This window comes from Alosa pseudoharengus, unplaced genomic scaffold (assembly GCF_046254945.1).
Source record: "Alosa pseudoharengus isolate Yale_2024_CS ecotype anadromous, Long Island Sound unplaced genomic scaffold, YU_APseudo_1.1 YU_APseudo_1.1_scf_23, whole genome shotgun sequence".
NCBI lineage: Eukaryota > Metazoa > Chordata > Actinopteri > Clupeiformes > Clupeidae > Alosa > Alosa pseudoharengus.
In genome coordinates, this window is record NW_027468685.1 from 7,856,994 (window position 1) to 7,880,456 (window position 23,463).

Here is a 23,463-nt window from a genome sequence, read left to right on the forward strand (position 1 = left end):
GGAGAGAGAGAGAGGGAGGGAGCTGGGGGAGGGCTTTGGTCTAGACAGAGGGGCGTGGCATGAGGAGCTGGCTTAGCACTGGGTGGCCCATGCGGTGGGAATCCCCGGCCTTTCCTGCGCCGAACAGAGTCAGTTGTGGAGCTTTCCAGCTGTGGACCGTCACGTGTAGGCTAATGTGGAGCAGGCACATAAAGATACAAACACACATATACTGTACGTACACACGCACACACACACATACACACACACACACTCACACACACACTCTCTCTCTATACTGTATGTCACTCACTCACACATACACGCTGACACACACACACACACATACACCCACACACTCTCTCTCTATACTGTGTCGCTCACTCACACATACACACACATATACACAAACTATCTCTATATACTGTATGTCACGCACACATACACATACACACACACACACACACACACACACACACACACACACACACACACACACACACACACACACACACACACACATACACACATGTTCATGAGCACGCACTGATGCTCTCACACACATTCCCATGGCAAGATGTTTGTGTCATTGAGAGCAAGGGCTACCTGAAAAAAAAGTTCATCTTAGTTGTTCATGTGTGTTTATGACTCACACTGGCCACTAAAAAACGTGTAATATCCGCAGTATTACAGTAATGTCATGTATGATGCAATCTAATTGTACTGTTGTGCAGTGCTTAAAGCTATGATGTGTGTGTGGTTAGTTGAGACACACTGAATTGTGTAGTAGGGTGCATGCAGTTTGTCCACCTTAAGGAATGGTCAGCATTTCCTTACATTTCCTAGCCAGCCCATCCATATCTGTGTCCTGTGTCCTGTCAGAACAGCATAATTGCATGTCTGTCTACCTGTCCACGAGCTTTTCTAAGAATGTGTGCAAGAATGATGTGTGTGGGTGTGTGTATGTGTGTGTGTGTGTGTGTGTGTTGCATTGCTGTTTGTGTATTACATGTTTTGAGGCTAAACAAATAACAACAACCTCCCTGTTAAAACAAACAAACAAACAAACAGAACAACACCTGAACAGCGACGCATGTTGGTTAAGCATGTTCATTTTAATGAGGAAGTTATGTGGGATATTAACAAAAAATAGGTTACAAAAGAGGTGCAAGGAAACAGGCAAACATGCTCATATGTCCAACACTGAGAGGATAATGTTATCGATAATATTGCGTAACTATAATACCCTTCAAACGACCTTCTGTCACTCCTTTCTGTACAGTAGAGGGCGTTTCTCTGTCTCACCCTTTCACTCATATCCCCTTCCCTCCCTCTCCCACGGTCAGTCCAGGAAAACACAAATGGTGTATTAGTGAGTGTGTGTGTGTGTGTGTGTGTGTGTGTGTGTGTGTGTGTGTGTGTGTGTGTGTGTGTGTGTGTGTGTGTTTTCTTTGCATGTTCTTGTCCTTAGCCAAGAGGCACTAATTAGAATGATTCACAGGTTAAAGGAAAAGGGAAAACCTGTTCCTGGATAACCATGAGCTCTGCCTTAGCTATAGGACATGGCTCAGGTCTAAATATACACCTAAAGGTAAGTGACAAAGGAGACATGACAACATGGCCCTAATAATGAGAGGTGGCTCAGTGGGAGAAAGCTAGGCCTGATCTGGTTCAGATTGCATCATCTGGTCAAGATCCAGGCCCGATCCAACTACAGTCTGAGCCACATTGAACGGTCCCCTTTTGCATCCTGACTTCAGAGGTGCACTAACAAAATCAGACCAACAACAACATACACTACGGTTCACTTCTGGATGTCTGCTTACTCCGTGTTTTACCTCCATATTTCCCAAATCCTTTGTTTGTGGTGTGAGGATGTGGCTGAGGATGAAGGGGTATCGGTTGCTGTTGTTACGTGACTAAGTGCTCGAGAGGTGAGGCTCAGTGATAAATAAACCAGCAGTATTCATGGTTTTCCAGGAACACGGGAGTGTTAGTCTGTTCAAGTAGTCATGCAATGTGTTCCTCTTCTCCCTCCTTCTCTCTCACCCTGATTAAACTGTCCTTCACTAATCTAGTTGTCTCCCCATCGTCCCACACAAGACACATCTGTCAACCCCCCCCCAAAAAGAAAAACAATACTGGTTTCTTATACCTTCCCCTCCCTTCCTTATCTTCTTAGTCTTCCTTTCTTTATCCATCCATTTATCCTTCACCATCCCTCTATCCCTCTCTCCCACCTTCCCTCTCCACCTCCATCCATTCTCCTCTCCCTCCATCCTTCCATCCTTCTCCTCCTCCTCCTCCTCCTCCTCCACCCCTGAGCACGTTCACTCTTTCTTCGCCTCTTCCGGCTTTTCGTCCTTCTTGGGCATTTCAAGGAAGAAGTCGTTGCAGGCCACGGTGAGCGCACCCATGAGGATGATGAACTCGGTGAAGTCCACCTCGCCGTCGTTGTTGGAGTCCAGGTCATTCATCACTTTTTCCACCGCGTCTTTGTCCTGCGCACTCTGCCCCGGAGCGAAGACGGAAACAAACGTAGGGGATAACACACTGTTAAAGAAACTAGTGACCGCTTCAATTTTCTTCATTTTGATGAAACACTTGATTATAATACAGAACAAGGGGCCTCTGACTTTCCTAATACGTGACCAGAATGGCTGATATTGCGCTGAGTAACTTCGTTGTAGGCTTACCATGCAACAAAGTTGTGAACATGTTTTTTTTTCGTTAGTTTTAGTGCTAAATAGGTACCCAGTGCGTTGAAAATGACAACAAAGTGAATGAATAATAATTCTTACATTGCAATGTTTTCAAGTAAGAGGTGAGGAGAGGTGTGTTGCACATACAAATCAAAACAGAAGGACACACTGCAGTAAATCTTGCACATCTTTCTGCCCAGTGAAATAGTAATCACCTATTCTCCACCCACCCACAACTGATGACATGTATGAGATCACCAAATCTAGCAAATACCCCGGGATAACTGATGAAATTAGGAAGCAATGCATTGCCGTGGCCACCCTTTTGATGTTGCATGTTATGTCTTGTCTGAAAACACAGGCTGAGCTGTGATATTCTCGATCAATTACATCCTTTATTGTGACTAACCTTTGGCCTTCTGACCCATATCAGACATCAGACAATGAAGTAGACTGAAGTAGAATGTTTGTGTGCTCAGCACAGGCGTGTAGTGAGTGCAGTAGTAGTAACAGGAGGGGCCATCCTACCGAGAGTGCTTGTTTGAGAGGGAGCGTCTGTTTGCAGGTGTGTAAAATGGGTGTGTGTATGTAAGTGTGTGTGTATGTAAGTGTGTGACATTTTTTTTTATAAGCGTCTGACACTGTTCCATACTGTGGGCTGTGGGAAGTGTTTTTCAATAAGATGAATAAGATCAAAAGTATGACTGCATGTTGAGTGGTGCAGAAAAATGCATGTCCGTCCATGTGTGTGTGTGTGTGTGTGTGTGTGTGTGTGTCATATGCTGGCATGTTTGTACTTGCAGGTGTTTCACACAAAGTGAGATTGTGAAAGGAGAATGTTGTTGGAAAGTAGGAGGGAAGTCATGGAGACCCACATACTTCTCCATTGTGTGGATGTCAGGAATTCAGCCCTTACTCAATACCACCCTCTCTGCGTTTTCCTGCCTGGCTGTTCTCTACTGTACATGGGGAGTGAATGATTAACCGTAAGGTAGAAATAGTTTAGCTGGTTCCTCATAATAACCCATTTTATCTTTGTCTTGGTTTCTTAGGTAGTCTTCCCATTTCTGCAGCCGACAACTTTGTTTGGTTGTGTTGTGTTGCATTTTGTGTGCAATGTAGGTGTGTGGAAGTCTGGTGGGAATGTTGCATCGGGCGAGCCCCTCTCCTCCCTACAGATATTTGTCCTGGCTTCTTTGTCAGTATGTTCCTCAAGTTGCTGTGCCGTGTTATGTTGTGATATGCCCTGTGGTCTCCTGATGCTTTTGTGGGAATGTTTACATATTGCGATGTGTTTGTGAATCCTCTCCTCACCCCCTAATCTCCTGTCTCTCTGTATTCCATTTCTCTCTCTCTCTCTCTCTCTCTCATCAACCCAACATAGTTCCCTATCTGCTTGGCAAGAAATAGGTTGTATTCTGTCGGCTGCATTCCTATGTTCTGTGTGAGTCCACTTTCTCCTCACAAAGAGGTAGTTCCTCTGTGACAAGATGGAATGGAACCAATCTAGGTTCTACTTAGATGTATATGTTTTGTGGGGATGTTTTGTGTCATCTGGGTTCTAATAGATTCTCCTCACTGCTAGATAGTTCCCCACCTATTTAGCTACGTGGAACCAGTCTAAGTTCCCAATCTCTTTGGTAAGATGGAACCGATAGGTTCTACTTAGATATGTTTTGCGGGGATGTTTTATGTGATGTTTTGGTTTTTGATGGGTTCTCCTCACCCCTAGATAGTTCCCCATCTATTTAGCTACGTGGAACCAGTCTAAGTTCCCAATCTCTTTGGTAAGATGGAACCGCTCTAGGTTCTACTTAGATATGTTTTGTGGGGATGTTTTGTGTGATGTTTTGGTTTTTGATGGGTTCTCCTCACCCCTAGATAGTTCCCCATCAGTTTAGCTACGCGGAACCAGTCTAAGTTCCCAATCTCTTTGGTAAGATGGAACCGCTCTAGGTTCTACTTAGATATGTTTTGTGGGGATGTTTTGTGTGATGTTTTGGTTTTTGATGGGTTCTCCTCACCCCTAGATAGTTCCCCATCTATTTAGCTACGTGGAACCAGTCTAAGTTCCCAATCTCTTTGGTAAGATGGAACCGCTCTAGGTTCTACTTAGATATGTTTTGTGGGGATGTTTTGTGTGATGTTTTGGTTTTTGATGGGTTCTCCTCACCCCTAGATAGTTCCCCATCTATTTAGCTACGCGGAACCAGTCTAAGTTCCCAATCTCATTGGTAAGATGGAACCGCTCTAGGTTCTACTTAGATATGTTTTGCGGGGATGTTTTGTGTGATGTTTTAGTTCTGATGGGTTCTCACCCCTAGGTAGTTCCCCAGCTCCTCGGTGAGTAGTTCCCTCAGCTCTCCACGGCTCAGCGTGTACTTGTCGCCCTCCTTGCCCGAGTACTTGTGGAAGGTCTTGATGAGCATCTGCATGGCGCTCTCCAGGTTGGAACTAGGCTCTTTGGACATGCTGTCAGTACGGGGGTCAAAGGTCAGAAGGAGAGGGGTGTGAGATGGACAGGAGATGGGTGCGCCCCCACTTAGGTCCCAGTTAGTCATGTGAGCTGAGTCACATGACTAGCGTGGGCGGAGCTTTTGGCAGTACAGCACACATGGTCTGCTAAGTGGCAAATGAATGAGATTCGGCTGGAGAATGAGAGAGAGAGTGGAGAGAGAGAGAGAGAGATATGAATGGAGAGAGAGAGAGAGATGAATGGAGAGAGAGAGATATGAATGGAGGGGAGATCTTGGATTCAACACAGAACTACAAGAGAAAAAAAATCTTCCTCCACTCCATTATAAGGGTATAATCTTACGTGTGTCTGTCTCATTGGAGGAGAGTTGAGAAAGAAAGAGAGAGAGAGAGTGAGTGAGAGAGAGAGTGAGTGAGAGAGAGATAAAAGGGGAGAGAGAGAGAGAGAGTGAGAGAGAGAAGGTGTTTTTGGAGGAGGGCGGAGGAGAGCACTCGAGAACCAACACTCTTACACGTTACACCGTGAGCGTGCGCGTGAGTTGGCCATCTTGCTTCTTCTTGTGCCAGGCTTTCTGGACTACTGTGCATACACAGACATAGACAAGGTCACTGAAACAATAGCACGGTTACACATGTAGCTGAATGGATGCTTTTCCCCACATGTAAACACACTGGAAATGGATTTGGCAATAATGAAGCTGCGTGTAGATATACAGTAGATTATCATCAATCATTCATTAGAGTTCTTAATCTGTACATATCAAATGTTGAATTATTGCAGAAGGATTCTGCAAGGTCTTGTTGTTAAAAATGTCATCAGGTTTCTGCTCCCTGCAAAATGGTCGGCGCTTACTGATATTGGATCACAAAATAACAGATCAGGTCCTAACAGAGCCTGTTCACGGGCCAGATGAGGCCAAATTTGAGATGTCGCTGGACTATTAGACGAGTGAAATGTCCTACTGCCCTCTTTTCCTAAAGCCGAGCTGCTAACCTTGATTAGCTGGGCAGAGGCTTGTTAAGGTAAGAGAAGATCGACAACTCCCCACGTTGGACAAACGTATCGGCTGGCCAAGCGGTCATGTAACATGGTCCTTAACGTTCGCATGGAAACCGCAAGTGAAATAGAAAACTGTCAAAATGGAGATAAAGCTCATGGCAACCGCTCCGCAGCAGTGGGGGAAGGTAATTTGAGGCAGACCTATGCACAAAGCCTACGCACAACCACACAGATGCACATGTTCATACACACACACACACACTCACACACACAGACACACACACACACACACACACACACACATACACACATACACACACATACACACGCACTGGTGCATGCACAACCACAAACACCCAGGTGACATATGTCACAGATACCCCTCTTCCTGTAAAGGGTGAATTATCCTAACATCAGGATTTCAAAGAGGATGAAAATTGCAGGTGAGGATGAGGGAACCAGGAGTGGACCAGATGTCTCAGTTGGCACATGCAAAGGACACTGTAGTTGCAGTTTGGCATTGTTTGGTAACATGGTATGGCACTGGTATAGGAGGATGTAAGGACACTGAAAAGGGCAAAGAACGCACCACTGACCAAGCAATCTATAGGTCGCGATGAGCGCAATGGGAGACCATAGCAACCAAAAACATGCACAGAAACTTTATCCTCTGACCTACTGTAACCAGGTCTTGGACCTCAGCAGAGGATAAAGGTAAGAGTGCTTGTTTTTTTCAATCCATGCTGAAAGCTTGGTGTCTTTCTCTGTCAAGCCAGACCTGACAAATTCATCTGGTCCCAAAAGATGAATTTCTCTTGACGTCTCTTGAGCCATCACTACTTAAGTGGACAAAATTGGTCAACTTTTGGTCCTAGCCAGGACATGTTTTCCTACTTGCCCATATTTAATGCTCTTCACCATTAACACATTATAGTTCCTCAGCTTCGTTAACTAGAAAATTCACCCTTCAAACTTCAACTCTGAGGTTGAAGTGAAAAAGACACAACCAAGCCTCCATACGCCCTAAAAACATGGATGAGTGTTTCCGGAAAATTCTACAGAAACACCTGGTGGGTCTTCTCCACTGACAGAATCTATATCCCAATTTTTTTTTTCCCCGAGCCAAGAACTAGCCCAGCCAGAGCACTTTAAATAAGGACCAGGGCTAATCCTTAAGAGCACTTATCGATTACAGAGCGGGAGAAAAGAGATGGCCCTCTCGGCCACTCCGAGCTGTCCATCTTACCTGAGAGCTGGTGGAGAGGCTCCTTTGTCTTCTGCGGGCGAGCGAGAGATGGAGACAGATAGAGAGAAGAGAGTGGATGAGGGGAGAGTGGCGCCAGCAGGTTTAAATATCACCCCCCTCCGCCTCCTCCTCCTCCTCCTCTTCCTCCTCCTCCTCCTCCCTTCCACTCCTCTCCTCCCCTTCTCAAACTCTTCCCTAGGAGGATCTGTTTCTCTCTATCCTCTCATCCCCCTCTTCCTCCACCCCTCCCCCCTTGCTCTCTCTCTCTCTCTCACTCCCTCCTTCTCCCCTTGTTCACGTGCAATCACAAGAGCTGTTTGACCTCATAGGGCAGTTCATTAGACAAGCGAGCCACCAGGCCTCTCAGGGCTTTATTAGAATGCTGGTAGAGCAGGTGTCTACGCACCGGTGGCTTTATATACAGCTCTGGAAAAAAATGAGGAGACCACTGCACATTTCTCTGATGTCATCCTACGGTTGCCGAGTGATATTGGAATGAGTTGATGGTCATATTCAGAATTGCAGTGGTCTTTTAATTTTTTCCAGAGCTGTAAACTGAGGGTCTGTTCCAAAAGTGCTGCATTTTTAAGTATAAGTATGTATATATACTCTTTTGATCCCATGAGGGAAATTTGGTCTCTGCATTTATCCCAATCCGTGAATTAGTGAAACACACTGCACACAGTGAGGTGAAGCACACACTAATCCCGGCGCAGTGAGCTGCCTGCAACAACAGCGGCGCTGGGGGAGCAGTGAGGGGTTAGGTGCCTTGCTCAAGGGCACTTCAGCCGTGCCTACTGGTCGGGGTTCGAACCGGCAACCCTCCGGTTACAAGTCCGAAGCGCTAACCAGTAGGCCACGGCTGCCCCAACAAAGTATATAAATACAAGTATGACCCTGTATGTGTGTGCATACATGGGGGAATGCCATGTATAGGCATTCAGAGATGTGCATAAGGTCTAGCGAACTCACATCTGAGGATATGTATTTGGCAGAATAGCATCTTCACTGGTGGAGGAGAGAAGATGAATAGGCATGCATGTGTAGGCACAGATAGTCATAATTATTCTTGATTGATAATCACTCACTGGCTCTAAGGTGTATAGACAAATGGATCCGATCCACACACACACATACACGGAAAAAAAGTGCTTAGTAAGTTAGAATGATAGTCTGTCAAAAAAAATAAACTAAACACCAAACCAAACACTGGCTCCACTGTGGTGATTAAGTGTGTGTGTGTGTGGGTCTGTATGCGTGTGTATGTGCCAGTGCGTGTTTTGGGGATTACTGGCATCTCCCAAAGTGTTGATAGTGAGTTGGCAGCAGAGATCTGGTTGGCAAGGCCTTCAAATGGCAAGAGGGGAGAGGCATGAGGTAACAGGTATTTTACACACACACACACACACACACACACACACACAAAGGTGTTTCTGCGCGACACTTGAGGCAGTACATGTGTGTGATCAGGGGGAGGCTAGTGGGGTGGACGGGGGTCAATAGTCGGCTGATAGTGTTTCACTGGCCGGCTAAGCATCACTCATGAAAAATCCAAAGTGCTCTTGCATGCCTAAAAGCACCAGGACGCCTATAGCAAATCCCTACTGCAGTAGCAACTGTGTTGACACCATAAATGGTGTATACTGTTATTCATTATTTTGTACCAATCTTTTTTTTTTTCAGCCCAGGTCATGTTTCCATTATATAAACACAAGAATCGTTTGATTTGTACCAGTTTAATACTATCTAGCCACCGTTTCAAATACAATGAACATACATCGTTACAATGTTGTCTGTACTAAAAACAAGTACCATAATGTTTGTTGAGGAAAAAGCCGCTGTGAAGCATTAAGTATGGTATCATGAGATTAGATATACTGGACTTAATGTCATTCACAAAAGAATTACTGGACTGTCATGTATGGGGTGTCCATTTCAAAATTAATATTTAATACAGGCCAAAGTACATATACGTACAGAATTAATGTATGATTATTACAGCTGCATATAAATAGTCAAATTGAGTACATGGTTTCATATTCAGAGTAATAACATGGCATAGACATTTTAGTGGTTTCTTTTGTGTAAATTAGATCATTTTAATACATATATTAGAACCCTCTCTGCAGCCATCCAATGTAATTCAACATTTTGACACCGATTTCACATTGTGGTGACAAAGCAACCACACTGCACTCAAAGGCAAGGATACAAATGGGTAAACAAACACCACAAAAAAAACACATGCAACACATTATTTGATTCCAGGGGTCATTTGAAGGGTCGTGGCCGATTTCATCATAGATTTACCCAAGGGCTAAATTGGCACCACAAAGGTCACAGGCATTGGAGAGGGTCACTAGTCCGAGTTCCCAGTGCCCGATCTCAAGCCTAACAAAAGAAAAACAAAGTGAAGCCACACCTGACACCCAACAAAGTGTCTTTCCTGTACGTTTCCCTGTTATGACTGTGCTTACACGTCCAACATGCACACAAAGGTGTTTATTCTTTATCTTAGTTTTTGAATGTACTTACATATATGTACATATATGTGTATAGATGTGTTATATATGTACATATATGTGTATAGATGTGTTATATATGTCTGCCTGTTTCTCCTTTCTGACTGGGGCACGTTTTGGGTAATGTTGCGTGGACACTGGCTCATCCCCAGGGGCCTCCCTGTGTCAGGTGCCCTGAACCAAGTGGCTATTTTTGGGATCCAGGGCCACAGGGTCCCCTGGTGTGGATTCCGTCCCTAGGTGCCTTAATTATTTACCCCAACAAGCCTTTATTAGGACACCAAGCACCCGTCTGTGTACGGCCTGACAGGCCACTGATGAGAAGAGAAACAGCACACACACGCACACATTTCACCCTTGACCAACAGAGAGAGAGCGAGAGAGAGAGAGAACAGACAGAGAGAGAGAGAGAGAGAGAGAGAGAGAGAGAACACAGAGAGAGAGAGAGAACAGAGAGATTGGATGGACAGAGTACAAGAGACAAGATGATGAGAGAAAAGAAAACAAGAGGACACGCTAGACAGACAGAATGTAGACGTGAGGATGTGGAGATGATCAACTGTTATTCCCAAGTACACACAAAAAGGGCTGTTTAAATTCCAGGCCGAGATGATGAGAAAATTTCACACAGATAGTTGCAAGGATAGTTGTCAACTAGGCAGCTGTTATGTAAACTATCAGGGAAAGCTGACAGATAATAAGAATACAATGTCTAAAATAATATTGAGCATTTTTGTAAAAAGAAAAAGCTTTTCTCTTGCTACCTTGAACAGAATAATATTGGTAAGCACCAGAATAAGTTTCTTCTGTGTTTTGGCCTGAGGACACAGACATCAGAGAAAGAGAGAGAGAGTGACAGAGTGGGGGAGAGAGAGAGGGAGAGAGAGAGGAAAAAGAAGAAAGGAGAAAGTAGACAGAGGACAGATGGTAAGAGAGAACATGCAACACTTACTGATGCAACATTAGAATCTGAAAACCCTCTGTGACACAAGGGTGGAGGGTTGGGGTGCTGTGGGACAGGGAGGATGATTGACAGGAAGAGGAGGGGGCAGCCAAAGACCACAAAAGGGGGTGGTATCACTCTTACTGGGGATGGATGCACTTTACCAGGTGCAGTTAACCTGAGGGCCACTGAAACTAATGGATATAGAGAAACTCTCCTCTAATGTTTGGTGCAAAAGATACTATTTAGCTAAACGATTTGTTTGTTCCAGGTTAATCTCTTCCGTTGGGGTTGCAGCAAGTTTGTAAACATTTGTAAGCCACTACAGGTGTGTGTGTGTGTGTGTGTGTGTGTGTGTGTGTGTGTGTGTGTGTGTGTGTATGTGCGTGTATGTATCTGGTACTGTTGCACACACTTTGGTCCGGACACACACTCTCTCTGTAGCAACTCTAATTTGGCTCAAACTCTTCACAGGATTCACATTCAAAACCCTAACCTCGCCTCCCTGTTAGTCGCAAGCAGCTAGGAAATGATGCTCTAAATGACGCCGAGCTCTTAAAACATGAATTCAGGAGAGGTTTACAACGACTGACAGATTTCAAGAGAGCTTGGACAACTCAACCTGCCGGTCAGGTTTTCGGATGTTTTGTTTTGTTAAAGCAAGGATATGAAGACGATGAAGAGATGTCAGGACTCATATTAGAAAGTACGATTGTCAAACACAATACAAAAACAACTTGATACAAACAGCCACAGGCAAAGGAAGTGTGATGATGATGTCTGTGTGTGACAGAATGCTTCTACACTGGAGCACACAAATGGTATGGCACTGGACTGTGTGTGTAGTGTATTCTAGAATTCAACCAAAAGCGTTACAACTTGACACGGCTTTTTGGGACAGTTATTGTCTAAGGAGATATGATATAATAAGAACATAAGACGGGCCGAGCAGGAGATATTAGAGATGGAGATAAGCTTTTCTGGGGGGGTGGGGGTGGGTGGGGGCGGTCACTCCTCTACGAGGCCTCGTCCTCCTCCGTCTTCTCCTCCGCTGTGTTCTCTGCGGCCGGCTCTTCTGGGGCCTTCTCTGCCTCCCCGTTACCGGCCGCCGGGGCCGCGGCGTGGGCAGCGGCCGGCTCTTCCTCCTTGGCGGCGGCAGGTTGGGTCTTCGCGGCGGCAGGAGCCTCGGACTGCGTCACCGCGCCGTCGTTGCTCTCCGCGGGCTTGGTCTCCTTGTCGGCGATGTACTGCTTGCTGACGGCGTCGGCCAGGTAGCCGATCAGCTTCATGTACTCCTGGAAGCTGACCTTGCCGTCCTGGTTGTCGTCCAGACCCTGCTGCATGTCCATCACAGCGTTCTTGCTCTCCGCATTCTACAATCCAAACACAGAGCGTTGTGCTCAGCTATCAGCGTTTGTGCTAAATGATGCTTGAAGCTGAACACATGAATTTGCTCATGTTCATGAGTTCATTATCCTAGGTTTTGGTTAACAGGTCTACTTTAAACAAGTAAAATGTAAATAATTCTATGAATATAAAAATAAAAATGTTCAAGGTTTTATATCTCCATGCTAGAAACTTTTTACATTCCTTTTTTGGTTCCCTCTTAATGCCACCTTTTGGTATGAAGGGTATCATTTCAGATATTACTTTTCTATTAGTCAAACTCTCTCATCTCATGTAGTTGAACTGTCAAATGCTTTTGTACGTTTTGTGCTTCTGTTAGGTAACAGTTCACTATTGAAAGTATAAGCATGTCCATGAAACAAGCATTTCAGACATGATCAAACAAGATATGATGTGACTCTAATGATGTATTAGACAGCTGCGAAGATGCTGACGATATCAGGGGTATGAAACTATTGGTATGTAAGAGCCTGCCAGTTTGATTGGCGGTTCCTGTGTCCAATAAAAAAACAGGAGAATCTTACATTGAGGATGCCACCGAGTTGGTTCTTCACCAGGCCCTGGAAATCCTTTGAACTCAGGTTCTCTTTGCCCTTTGCAGACTTGAGGTAGACCGACACCACTGTCTTGATTGCTGACTCCATGTTTCTGTTTGACGGGGCAAAAAATGAGAAAAGACAATGAGATTATGATGAAAAGCAAAACACAGCACAGGGTTTTTGACAAGTCTCAGACTGCACCCCACATGTGGCACAAAGCAAGGGGAGGGACTCCATTTTGGGTGTGGTGGTGGCACAACAGTTAGCATCTCTATGTTAGTATCACTAACCGATTCAGGTTTGATTCCTGAATGCCGCAAGTATTTGTAAGCCGCTCTGGACTGAGGGCGTCTGTTGAATACGCTACTTTCGCTACTACTGCTGCCACCGATGCTACTCATTGCGCCAGCACCATGCCCACACAGCGGTGAACAGCCCACGGTGTGAACCATGACAGGAGGCAAGCAGACAAACCAACAAACGGGCCGAGGCCGCGGCGATACGAGATAAGGCCAGGGGTGAGAGCAGGCCCAGCCGAGAGACAGCTCGCTGGACACAATGGCCACGCCGATCTTTGATAGGTCATCTGATCTACTGAGGTCACTGGAGGACGGCATGCCTCCGGTTACAGGAGGGATTACCTGCCACCCGTCTCATTCTCTCCCTCTCTCTCTCTCTCTCTCTCTCTACCTATCTCTCTTGGTTATTGCATGTCTCTATCATTGCCTCTCTCTCTTCCTCTGTCAGTAAGGGGGGGGCGGGGGGGGCGGTTAACAGGAGGTCTGCCATCAGTTGGACTTTGTCATTTCATAAGCGTCTGACATGCAGCTGACAGAGGATAAGGCCCTGCTACTCCAAGAATGATAGGCATGTCCGTATGTGTGTGACAGAGAGAGAGAGAGAGAATAAAAGACAGAGAAATGGGTGTCTTACCTGTGCATAAATGTGTGTGTGTGTGTGTGTGTGTGTGTTTATTTGTGTGTGTGAGTGTGTGCTAAACAACCAAAGAGACCGAGAGATTGACAGGAGGAAATACCAGAGGATGAGTGTGTGTGTGTGTGTGTGTGTGTGTGTGTGTGTGTGTGTGTGTGTGTGTGTGTGTGTGTGTGTGTGTTTGTGTGTGTGTGAGAATGTCCTGTATGACTAGCCTGCATGTGGTAGAGGTGCCACTATTTACTCACTTTCAGATATGCCTACGTGTTCGTGAGGGACAACGCCGACGAGTTGCTGATGACTGGAACATGACAGATACGCCACAGAATGCAGTGGCTGGCCACTGGGCAGAAACGCAGTGTGTTTTACCAACCAATAATGCGCGACGGAGGAAAATACCGATCATTACAATCTGCATCAGTCATTTAAACATGCATGGAATGCCTAGGCTAGCTCTCACAAGCCATTTCTTTACTTTACCACAAATGCCTAGGAGTGTGAGGGCATAGCCGCAACAACAACGGCAGCTGCGAAATGGAGTGACTATTGCTGGCTGTGGTGCAAATATCAGCACTGATTATTTAATGAAGCCATTTTGCAAGCGAGAAAACAGCAGTCTGGCACAATGCATACCACAGCAACTGAAACATCTGCACATTCCTTCTACTAAGACTTACAAAGTCGCATACACACACACACACACACACACACACAGACTGACACAGACACTCACTCACTCACACACACACACACACACACACACACACACACACACACACACACACACACACACACACACACACACACACACACACACACACACAAAAAAAATGCTATACACGCCAAACCCCATGCCATGTTATGAGTACCACCGCCCCATCCTGCAGGCATTGGACAATTAGGAAACATGCCTATTAGCCTAATTAGTCTAAAAAGAGGGGAGTAGGAAAGAGCCTTGTGACGAACAGGGGGCCGTATTAAAGTCTCTGGTTTCATGGCCTGTTTGAGCAGCCTGAGTCTGGGTGCTAGCTAGCAGCATGAGCAAACGAGTGAGCGGAGTGAGTGAGTGACTCGGACGGAACAGGAAATTAGCCGTGGGCTTGTGTTCCATTGTGACGAAGGATTTGCCATAGACTACTGTATAGGCCCTCTGCAATATGGGCCCCAATCCAGACACTGGTCACTCAGGGGGATTAAGAGACCAGATGGAGTTGTGTTCCGACTCTCCTCCTCAACCGTGCAGTTCACAGAGGGACTTGGCACTTCACCATGTCCTATAGAGTGCACTGGAAGTGGCCAAGAGATAGATAGGCTTTGGCTAAGGTGTCATTTAGATTTCGTTTAGCTGTTATGTCCATAGGTAATCAGAGCACATACTGTACATCTAAGGCAGTTGATGGTATGGGCACCTGAAAGTTCATCATTGACTGGGCTTCCAAAAAAAGGCTGCACAATTGTTATTAGTGATATCCAGATTTAGTGTATTGATTGGGGGTGTAGGCCTACTGAATACTGAATAAATTCTATAAAATCTTGTCGTCCTCAGAGATTTCCAATTCATACATACACAGAGCCTAGACGATCTCCTAAGTAGGATGCCACAAGTGGTTTTAGAGGATATATACCATTTGGCTCTTCATACTCATCTAAGGAATGTGGCGCCCGTATTGCGTTCATGGAGAGATGTGGCTCAAGCGCCTAGGTGAAGAAAATTCAGAAATATTTCCTCACACGGTATACTACAACTCACTGGAACACATGCCAGCCAGTTCATGTCAGGAGCCACTTCGCAGCTCACCTGGGGTCTCGTGCGCTAATCCCCTTGAGCCCTGACAATTCAGGCGCGCCACAAGGTCAATACCTCTACCTTTGCCATTTCTGTCCTCGCGTCTCATTTTTTATTTACCCTCTGTCCTGTAACACCGCGTGTCGCTGATGACGGCCGCGCTTAACTCAAAACTCTCCTCCAGACAGCACGTGGGATGTCGCCTCCATTCATTAATACTGGCTAATGTAGTTTGGGCTTTCATTACTTAAGCAACGTCAGCAAGGCGGAACGCGCCCCGTTTCGACACAAGCCTGCCTTAATTTCCATTATTATACGCAAACGCTTTAAAAAATGCGTATATAATTAAATAAATACCCAAGCGGTCTCTAGTTTCCACCCAGAGCTCAGAAGAGATTGAGTGTTGCGTTTCCAAACAGACGAACGTGATACGCGCGCTATCTGAGTAATGACAATACGGCCGCTCGTGTGTCATGAAAAATTAACAGAGGAACAAGTTAGGCGGTGAATATAAACCGCACCAAAGGCTGTAACTGTGTGTGTGGAGCTTTTTTCTTATTTCATTAGGCTATCACGCATCTAAAAAAAGCCCATTTCATGCTCACGGACAAGCGCACTTGTGCCAGCAGCTGTCAATCTGTTTACGCCCTGTCCAGCAGCCGAGCCCCAGCCAGGCAGACATATAGCCAAGAATTATTAATCCGAGATTCTCGAGGTGGGTCGATGTGCAAACAGCCATCATAAAAAAAAATAAAGCAAACAAAATGAACAAAAACTATTATGAAAAGCCTTAACAGTTTTCGTTGAACATAGCACTCAAAAAATGTATGAATCCCAACAGGCCAAGACTGCATTTTGTAAGTTTCATAATACGCTTGAAATGGGATCGAGAGTTGCGTAAAATCAACCGAGAGTTTGCTATACTTGGCCTTCAGGCCATTAATTATTCATCGGTTAACAAAGCGCAGCTGATCCCGATTGTGGGACTGGGTCTCGGTTCTGTCAAGAGGGCTCATTTACCATTATCAAGGTATTTTGCCTGCGTGTGCCATGCAAAGGCCCATAAACTAGATGATATTGTTGCAACTTTCTTGAATCAATGGTTACAGAATATTTTATTGCAGAGTGAGTTTTGTAAAACAAACAAAAACTTGGTATGAAGTTATGTCTCGCAATAGTCTCTGGAAATGTGGTTTCGTAGACGCTGTCCAGCATATCCGCAGGATGGTCATGAACTTGAAAGGGTGTACCTAAAACGTGGCGTTTAAGTTCCTTTCAAACCTCTGCAGTAATCATTTCAGTTAAAGCGAGTTAGAAAACATCAAAACTTACCCTAAAGTTTGTGAAGAACCGACGCACAACTGAACTGCCACAGGACTGTACGTTTCTTTTCTGCTTTTCCGTTTCCCCGACTGCCTTAACAGCTCCAAAACTTGCCTAACTAGTAGGGCAACAGAATCTCTTCCGTGATTTAGTTTTTTCTTTAACTTTTCCCCCTTCTGACAAGTCAAAGGGCGTGTACCTGGGAGAGAGAGAAGGAGAGAGAGAGCGCAAGAGAGAGAGAAGACAGGGAATAGAAGGGACGACAGTTGGGAACAGTTTTGGGGTGGGACTAGCCTTTTATGTGATAGCCTTACACATTACACACGTATTTTCCTTCAATTACAGATATCTCTAGTGTTCGACTCATTTACGTCATGCGTGCTTAGAATGCAGTTCCACGCCAATAATTTGGGTTTGAGGAAGAAAATAGGATTCCTGCTGGACAGAACTAGGCAGGAAGGGAGGGGAGAATGGAGGATAGGTTGATGTTAACCCTTCAGTTCCATCAGAACACTCTCATTGTCTTACTTTTACAATGCAGCTCTCTGACACAGCCTCACAAAATAGTGTTAGGAAAGAGAACCAAAACACCATGTGGTCTTTGCATCAAGGTTTGGCCCACAAATGTGTGGTTGCGTGTGTGTGCATGTGTGTGTGTGTGTGTGTGTGTGTGTGTGCAATGCATAGCACACCAATTAACATGCATTAGGCAGTGAGGACGTCCATCGAGGTCCTCAGGTTGGCATAGTGAATGCCCTCAGGGCACCAGTCTCCATATTGCAACACTACAGTGAGCCAGCTCTATGTGTCAGTCAGTCTACACAGGCTAGTCATAGCACAGCCACACCCCTCCCCTATGTGTGGGCGTTTAACCAAGATTCAAGGTCCACAGGTCTGCTGGGCAGCATCAATGTTGAGCTCTGTGGACACTACCACACCCAGCTAGTAGCCACAGCTGGCTAGCTAGAGTGGTTGCTGCCGGACTTAGCAGGAAAAAGACGGGGGCTTTCTTTGGAGGGTGTGACGTGTTACAATCCTTTAGCAAACACTAGCACAGGCGCCTCAACACGCCCAAGCCTTAATCAACAAGGGCTGTTCGATTCGTAGAGCTACATTAGCGGTGCGAACAGGTTCCTAGGCCAAATAACAAATGTAAACACACACACACACACACACACACACTCAAACCTGCCCTCTACTGCTATAGGCTGGACCCCAGGTGAGTGGTTTTGTGGATAAGGAGGAGATAATGTGTGTGTAGTGTGCCTTACCTATGTACAGTCAGACAAGCAGGCAGCCTCAGTGCCATGGAGAATATGGTGAGTCAATGAGATTAAACGAACTGAAGGAGTTGATCCATGGAAGAATAAAAGATGGAATCTTTCTGTCTCTCTCTCTCTCTCTCTCTCTCTCTCTCTCTCTCTTTCACAAACACACACACCCTCACACTGTTGAATATCTCACATGCAAACTAGTTAAAAGATTTTTTCAACTTTTAAGATAATATCGGTATTTGAATTCAGCAATCAGTAGGATGCTCCAAAAGGGCCCAGGACGATAGTCTGGATGCAAATTGCCATCAGTTAACATTAGAAAGATTATTTTGACCCATAATTATTTTTTCAAAAAATTACTTTCTTCAAAAAAGAAAAATAGTTATTCTGGTAAGTTTGAATTCCAACGGTCAAAATGACAACTTTGGTAGATCTAGTAGTTTTGAAATTCCTGGCAGTTTGTTAAGCAGGAAGATTTAGGATAATGCCTTCAAGGCAGTATAGCATGACATGCACGGCAGCCCATAAGGATCAGTCTTTACATCGTCTGTCTGTGGTGGAGTTAAGTTACACTATTACACTCTAATTACACTATTAAATCATGGAGAGAGGGATGGAGAGAGAGATGGAGAGAGAGAGTGAGAGAGACAGAGAGAGAGAGAGAGAGAGAGAAGCATTTGAGATGGGAAGGGCAAAGAGCAGGACTTTAGGGTGTATATAAAAAAAAAAAACCAGAGATAACGCAAGGATTCACAACAATGGATTATTTTATTTGCAGGTCACCTGCTCCAGAGAATGATTAGCTATGGCATTGTGTGCACAGCACAGGCAGTCCTGAGGTTGAACAGGAGCGATGCAACACACAGAGAGGCATTTTTTGAAATCGAGCACACATTGTTTTTCACGAGCCTGCGTTCGTGCTGGTCTCCTACTAGCAGAGGCCACCGTGCTTGCTTGCCACGGAGCCAATCAGCTGCCAGAACTCCATGAAGGTCAGCTCTCCGTCATTGTTCTGGTCCAAAGAGCTCATGAGCTGGTCGATCACCCCAGGATCACTGGCATTCTGCAAGCAATCAACAGGACAGAGGGTTATTCATACTGAGTTAAGGAGAGAGAGAGAGAGAGAGAGAGAGGGGGGGAGGGAGGGAGGGATAGAGAGAGAGAGTGTAAGAGAGAGACAGAGTGAGAGAGACAGAGAGAGAGAGAGAGAGAGAGAGTAATACAGCCATCTAGTGGTCACTTTGGTTTAAATCTAAGACTGAATGGAGTGCATGTCATTCAACTGAGGTCACCATGAATGACGAAGAAAGCAACCACCAGCAAAACATAGGCTGTGTCTAAAACCACATACTTCCGTCAGTGCACTGAGCGCTTACTTGCATAGTGCCCACTTTTCCGATGGTTAGTATTGTCCCAATATCTGCACTATATACTTAAACTAAGTATTTCGTTTGGGCTAGCATGCAGTAGCTTGAAAGGTTGTGGGTTTAATTCCCAGCTTCCAAGTTGCTCCGGGGACAATGTAGTCCCTTGTAATAGAAATGACATAAGTCACTTGCGATGAAAAGTGTCTGCTAAATGAATACATGTAATTGTAAACAGTTCAGGATAATAAAGAAGGATTAGGGACCAGGCAGTAGGCCTATGTAATAGAAATGGGGGAATGAATAACAATGAAGGACAACTTGTGCACATGAACTAAAAAAAGGAAGACAAACAATGAACAACTCGATGGTGTTTTAAGCCCCCACCGTCGACTTCAAGGCAGCGCTGTGATCGTTGACTTCAAGGCATCTAACCCAAGTGCCTTCCATGCAGCGCTGCCTGGAAGACGATGTTGGGGGCTTAAAACACCAAACACCCAATGGACACTGCAGGGAAAGGGCCGGGCTGAAGAGAGAAGATAAAGCCTTTCACCTTGACTAGGGTGGGCAGCTGAGACACCACCAAGCTCTTAAACTCGTCTTTGCTAAGGGTGGTTGCTGACCCATCCTTTCCAGCGAAGGTCTTGAACTGGCAGACCAGGGTGTTGATGGCAGATTCCATGGTGACTGAAGTTATGGCGGCTTATCACAAAAAAACAAGAGAAAGATGTTTTACTTGTCTTTAAAACACACTTTGAAATGGCACAATGACAAACAACAGATAGCTCACTGAATCATTTTCAGTCTTTAGGATGGACAAGATGAAATCAGATACCAGACACAGAAAAATGAGGAGAGATATAAGTGTTAAGAGAGAAGCGTAAAGAATGAGATCAAACGAGGTCTTGGCTTTATAAACAGATGATAATAATAAGTCATTAACTTTTCTATTAACATATAGTTTGCAAATAAACATTTAACATTTAAATGATGTAAGAAATAACTGTTGATTAGTGCCAAAAATATATTTAGTTAACTATTAACATATATTAATACAATATTAGTTAATAGATTTATTAAAACATTAACATACAGATTTTATGCAAACAACTAATATTTAATTAATGATTAAAAAACGATTAACTTGTGCCAAATAGATATGTTAGTAACAATTAACAAAGGGTTAGGTAATTACTAGTTTGCTATTTATTATGGCACCTTATTATGGAGTGTTACCGAAAGATGTTTTACTTGTCTTTAAAACACACTTTGAAATGACACAATGACAAATAACAGATAGCTCACTGAATCATTTTCAGTCTTTAGGATGGACAAGATGAAATCAGATACCAGACACAGACAAATGAGGAGAGATATAAGTGTTAAGAGAGAAGCGTAAAGAATGAGATCAAACGAGGTCTTGGCTTTATAAACAGATGAAAGAATGACAGGGACAAATACTGTAAGTGTAAATGGAGATTTGAAGTGACACAAATGAAAAGCAGAGCTGGAGAATAAACCCAGGACAAGAGTCTGGAAAGGAAGAGACACAGAGGAGGTGACAGCGAGTCTTACCTGATGTACCTACAGGAGTGGAAGAGTGCAGCAGGTGAGTTGAGCAGCTTTGTGTCTTCTCTCAGCCTCTCTCCATGCCTTTTTATGCCATCACCTTGCTGAAATCAGCGGAAAAGATTACACACACATACACACACACACGCACACACACGCACACACACATGAATACACACACACATGCACAGACACACACACACACACACACAAACGCACACACACGCACACACACATGAATACACACACACGCACACACACGCACGCACGCGCGCACGCACACACACACACACACACACACACACACACACACACACACACACACACACACACACACATAAACACAAACACACACACACACACACACACACACACACACCCCACCACCCCTCCCCCATCTTCAGTTAGTGTCCTCTTATATCTCTGCACATATCTGAAGTTTTCCATCATACGCAAACATTAGACTACAAAACACAAGCCAGTCTAACCTGCTGCCTGATAACAGCTGAAGAACTTCTTCACCCCTACACCAAGGATAACTGTCACTCATGCCACCAACAGTGTCAACAGGGAAGCGTCTGTTTCAAGGGACCTTAAGGGAACTTTTGAAGAGCACTTTTCCAAAAAGCTATATTTTTTGAAAACATAAGTCATGTTAATTGAATTGTCGGTAACACTTTATATAACTACACACAATTCATCATTTATTAAGCCTTTGTTACTTATTAGTTAGTGGTTTGTTCATCATTAGTAATTTCTTGTTCATACATAATTTATCATCAGTAAAGCATTTGTTCAAACAGTTAAAAATAGTTTATTCATAGTAAATAAGCCTATATCTAAAATATGTTTATACATTATTGTTAATACTTAATAAATGATGCAATAATATGTTTTTGATTAAGTAATATTTCCATTATTTAACAGTTGTTACATACATATGCACTAATGATTAGTTAGGGTGAGGATACATATTTTATAAAACACTTCCTAATACCATAATTAATAATTAACTCAGGAGTTACAATTGGTTAGTTAATGATATTTTGTGAGCTCATCTAAAGTGAGGACGTTTTATGCCTTGCAACACATTTACAAATGAGTTATAAAGTTTACTCTTGCATTTATTCATTTAGCAGAAATTTTCACCCAAAGCGACTTACACATGTCAATGAAATTAAAGGGCAAGGCCACATTGGTGGATGCCGGGGCTTGAACCCCCAACTTAATGGGTTATTGCATGTTAACCAGGCTCCCTATCCATTACACTACCTCTGCCCAGTGGTATTACAACAGTCAATTCAAAAATATAATATAGGTATGCATGTTTACTATGAACAAACCATTTTTAAAAAAACATCTGTGTCTAAATATGATTTACAGATGAGAATTAATGTAGGAATAATGCTTTACAAACGAAAAATACAGCATTTAATAATAGTTTACAGGTGTTGGGTAGTGTAGTGGATAAGGAGCTGGAACAGCATACAGTAGCCTGAAAAGTTGACGGTTCGATTCCCGGCTTTCACTATTATGGCCTTCAATTTAATTGACATGTGTACGTCGCTTGTCTGCTAAATGAATGAATGTGAATGTAATCTTTACAACTCATTTGAAAATGTGTTGCAAAGCATAGAAAGTCCTCACTTTAGATAACCACTTGTAACTCCTGAGTTAATCATGAATTATAGTATTAGGAAGTGGTTTATAAAATATGTATCCTCACCCTAACTAATCATTAGTGCATGTGTATGTAACAACTGTTAAATAATGGAAATATTACTTCATCAACAAAATATTATTGCATAATTTATTAAGTATTAACAATAATTCATTAACATATTTTAGATATAGGCTTATTTACTATGAACAAACCATTTATAACTGTGTGTACAAATACTTTATTTATGAGAATTAACATAGAAACAATGATTTACAAATGATGAACAAAGCATTCTGTAATAGTTTGCAACTGGTTTATAATAAGAAAATTATTTCATAGTGGTTGTTTCTTATTAAGTATAAATCATGTACTTACAAACCTATTTTTTGGATAGGCTTATTTACTATGAACAAACCATTTATAATGGTTGTTTTATTACTTATTATGACCGCCGCGCCGCGCAGCGAAGCTATGTGTATAGCGCCACCTAGTTAAACACAAAAAAGTAAAAATGAGGTGTTTGTGACCTAACATAGTCAAAACTGCACAAAATTGGAAGTGTAGGATCATTATGACACCCTCTGAATGCACGCCAAGTTTCGTGGAATTCCGTTCATGGGGGGCCACACAATAAATTAATTTATGCTACTATACACCAACTGGCCTGTAGGTGGCCGGAAACAGTTTTCTGTGAATTTCTCGAGAACCGTAGGGCCTAGGAGGTCCACCTTTTTTATG

The 23,463-nt window shown here is 43.9% G+C and overlaps 3 protein-coding genes across 5 annotated transcripts; all 3 read right to left on the bottom strand.

Annotated features, from left to right (window-relative positions):
* Positions 1–2,303: 2,303 nt before the first annotated feature.
* s100s (S100 calcium binding protein S) lies at positions 2,304–7,541 on the bottom strand. Of its 2 annotated transcripts, XM_076301241.1 has the most exons (3): positions 5,669–7,541; positions 5,000–5,153; positions 2,304–2,489 (listed from the first exon to the last, which is right to left on the bottom strand). In XM_076301241.1, exons 1-3 carry the CDS (start codon positions 5,701–5,703, stop codon positions 2,310–2,312), a joined length of 369 nt encoding a protein of 122 aa, XP_076157356.1. In that variant the 5' UTR covers positions 5,704–7,541; the 3' UTR covers positions 2,304–2,309. The 2 variants fall into 2 exon arrangements, with proteins under 2 accessions (XP_076157356.1, XP_076157355.1); XM_076301240.1 differs by having other exon boundaries at positions 5,000–7,541.
* A 1,581-nt stretch (positions 7,542–9,122) lies between these two features.
* s100u (S100 calcium binding protein U) lies at positions 9,123–17,033 on the bottom strand. The gene is made up of 3 exons (XM_076301239.1): positions 16,865–17,033; positions 12,799–12,922; positions 9,123–12,240 (listed from the first exon to the last, which is right to left on the bottom strand). Exons 2-3 carry the CDS (start codon positions 12,916–12,918, stop codon positions 11,884–11,886), a joined length of 477 nt encoding a protein of 158 aa, XP_076157354.1. The 5' UTR covers positions 12,919–12,922; positions 16,865–17,033; the 3' UTR covers positions 9,123–11,883.
* Positions 17,034–18,878: 1,845 nt separating this feature from the next.
* Positions 18,879–21,175, bottom strand: s100a11 (S100 calcium binding protein A11). Of its 2 annotated transcripts, none has more exons than XM_076301242.1 (3): positions 21,069–21,175; positions 20,047–20,195; positions 18,879–19,192 (listed from the first exon to the last, which is right to left on the bottom strand). In XM_076301242.1, exons 2-3 carry the CDS (start codon positions 20,173–20,175, stop codon positions 19,061–19,063), a joined length of 261 nt encoding a protein of 86 aa, XP_076157357.1. In that variant the 5' UTR covers positions 20,176–20,195; positions 21,069–21,175; the 3' UTR covers positions 18,879–19,060. The 2 variants fall into 2 exon arrangements, with proteins under 2 accessions (XP_076157357.1, XP_076157358.1); XM_076301243.1 differs by having other exon boundaries at positions 21,082–21,153.
* Between the last annotated feature and the right edge of the window lie 2,288 nt (positions 21,176–23,463).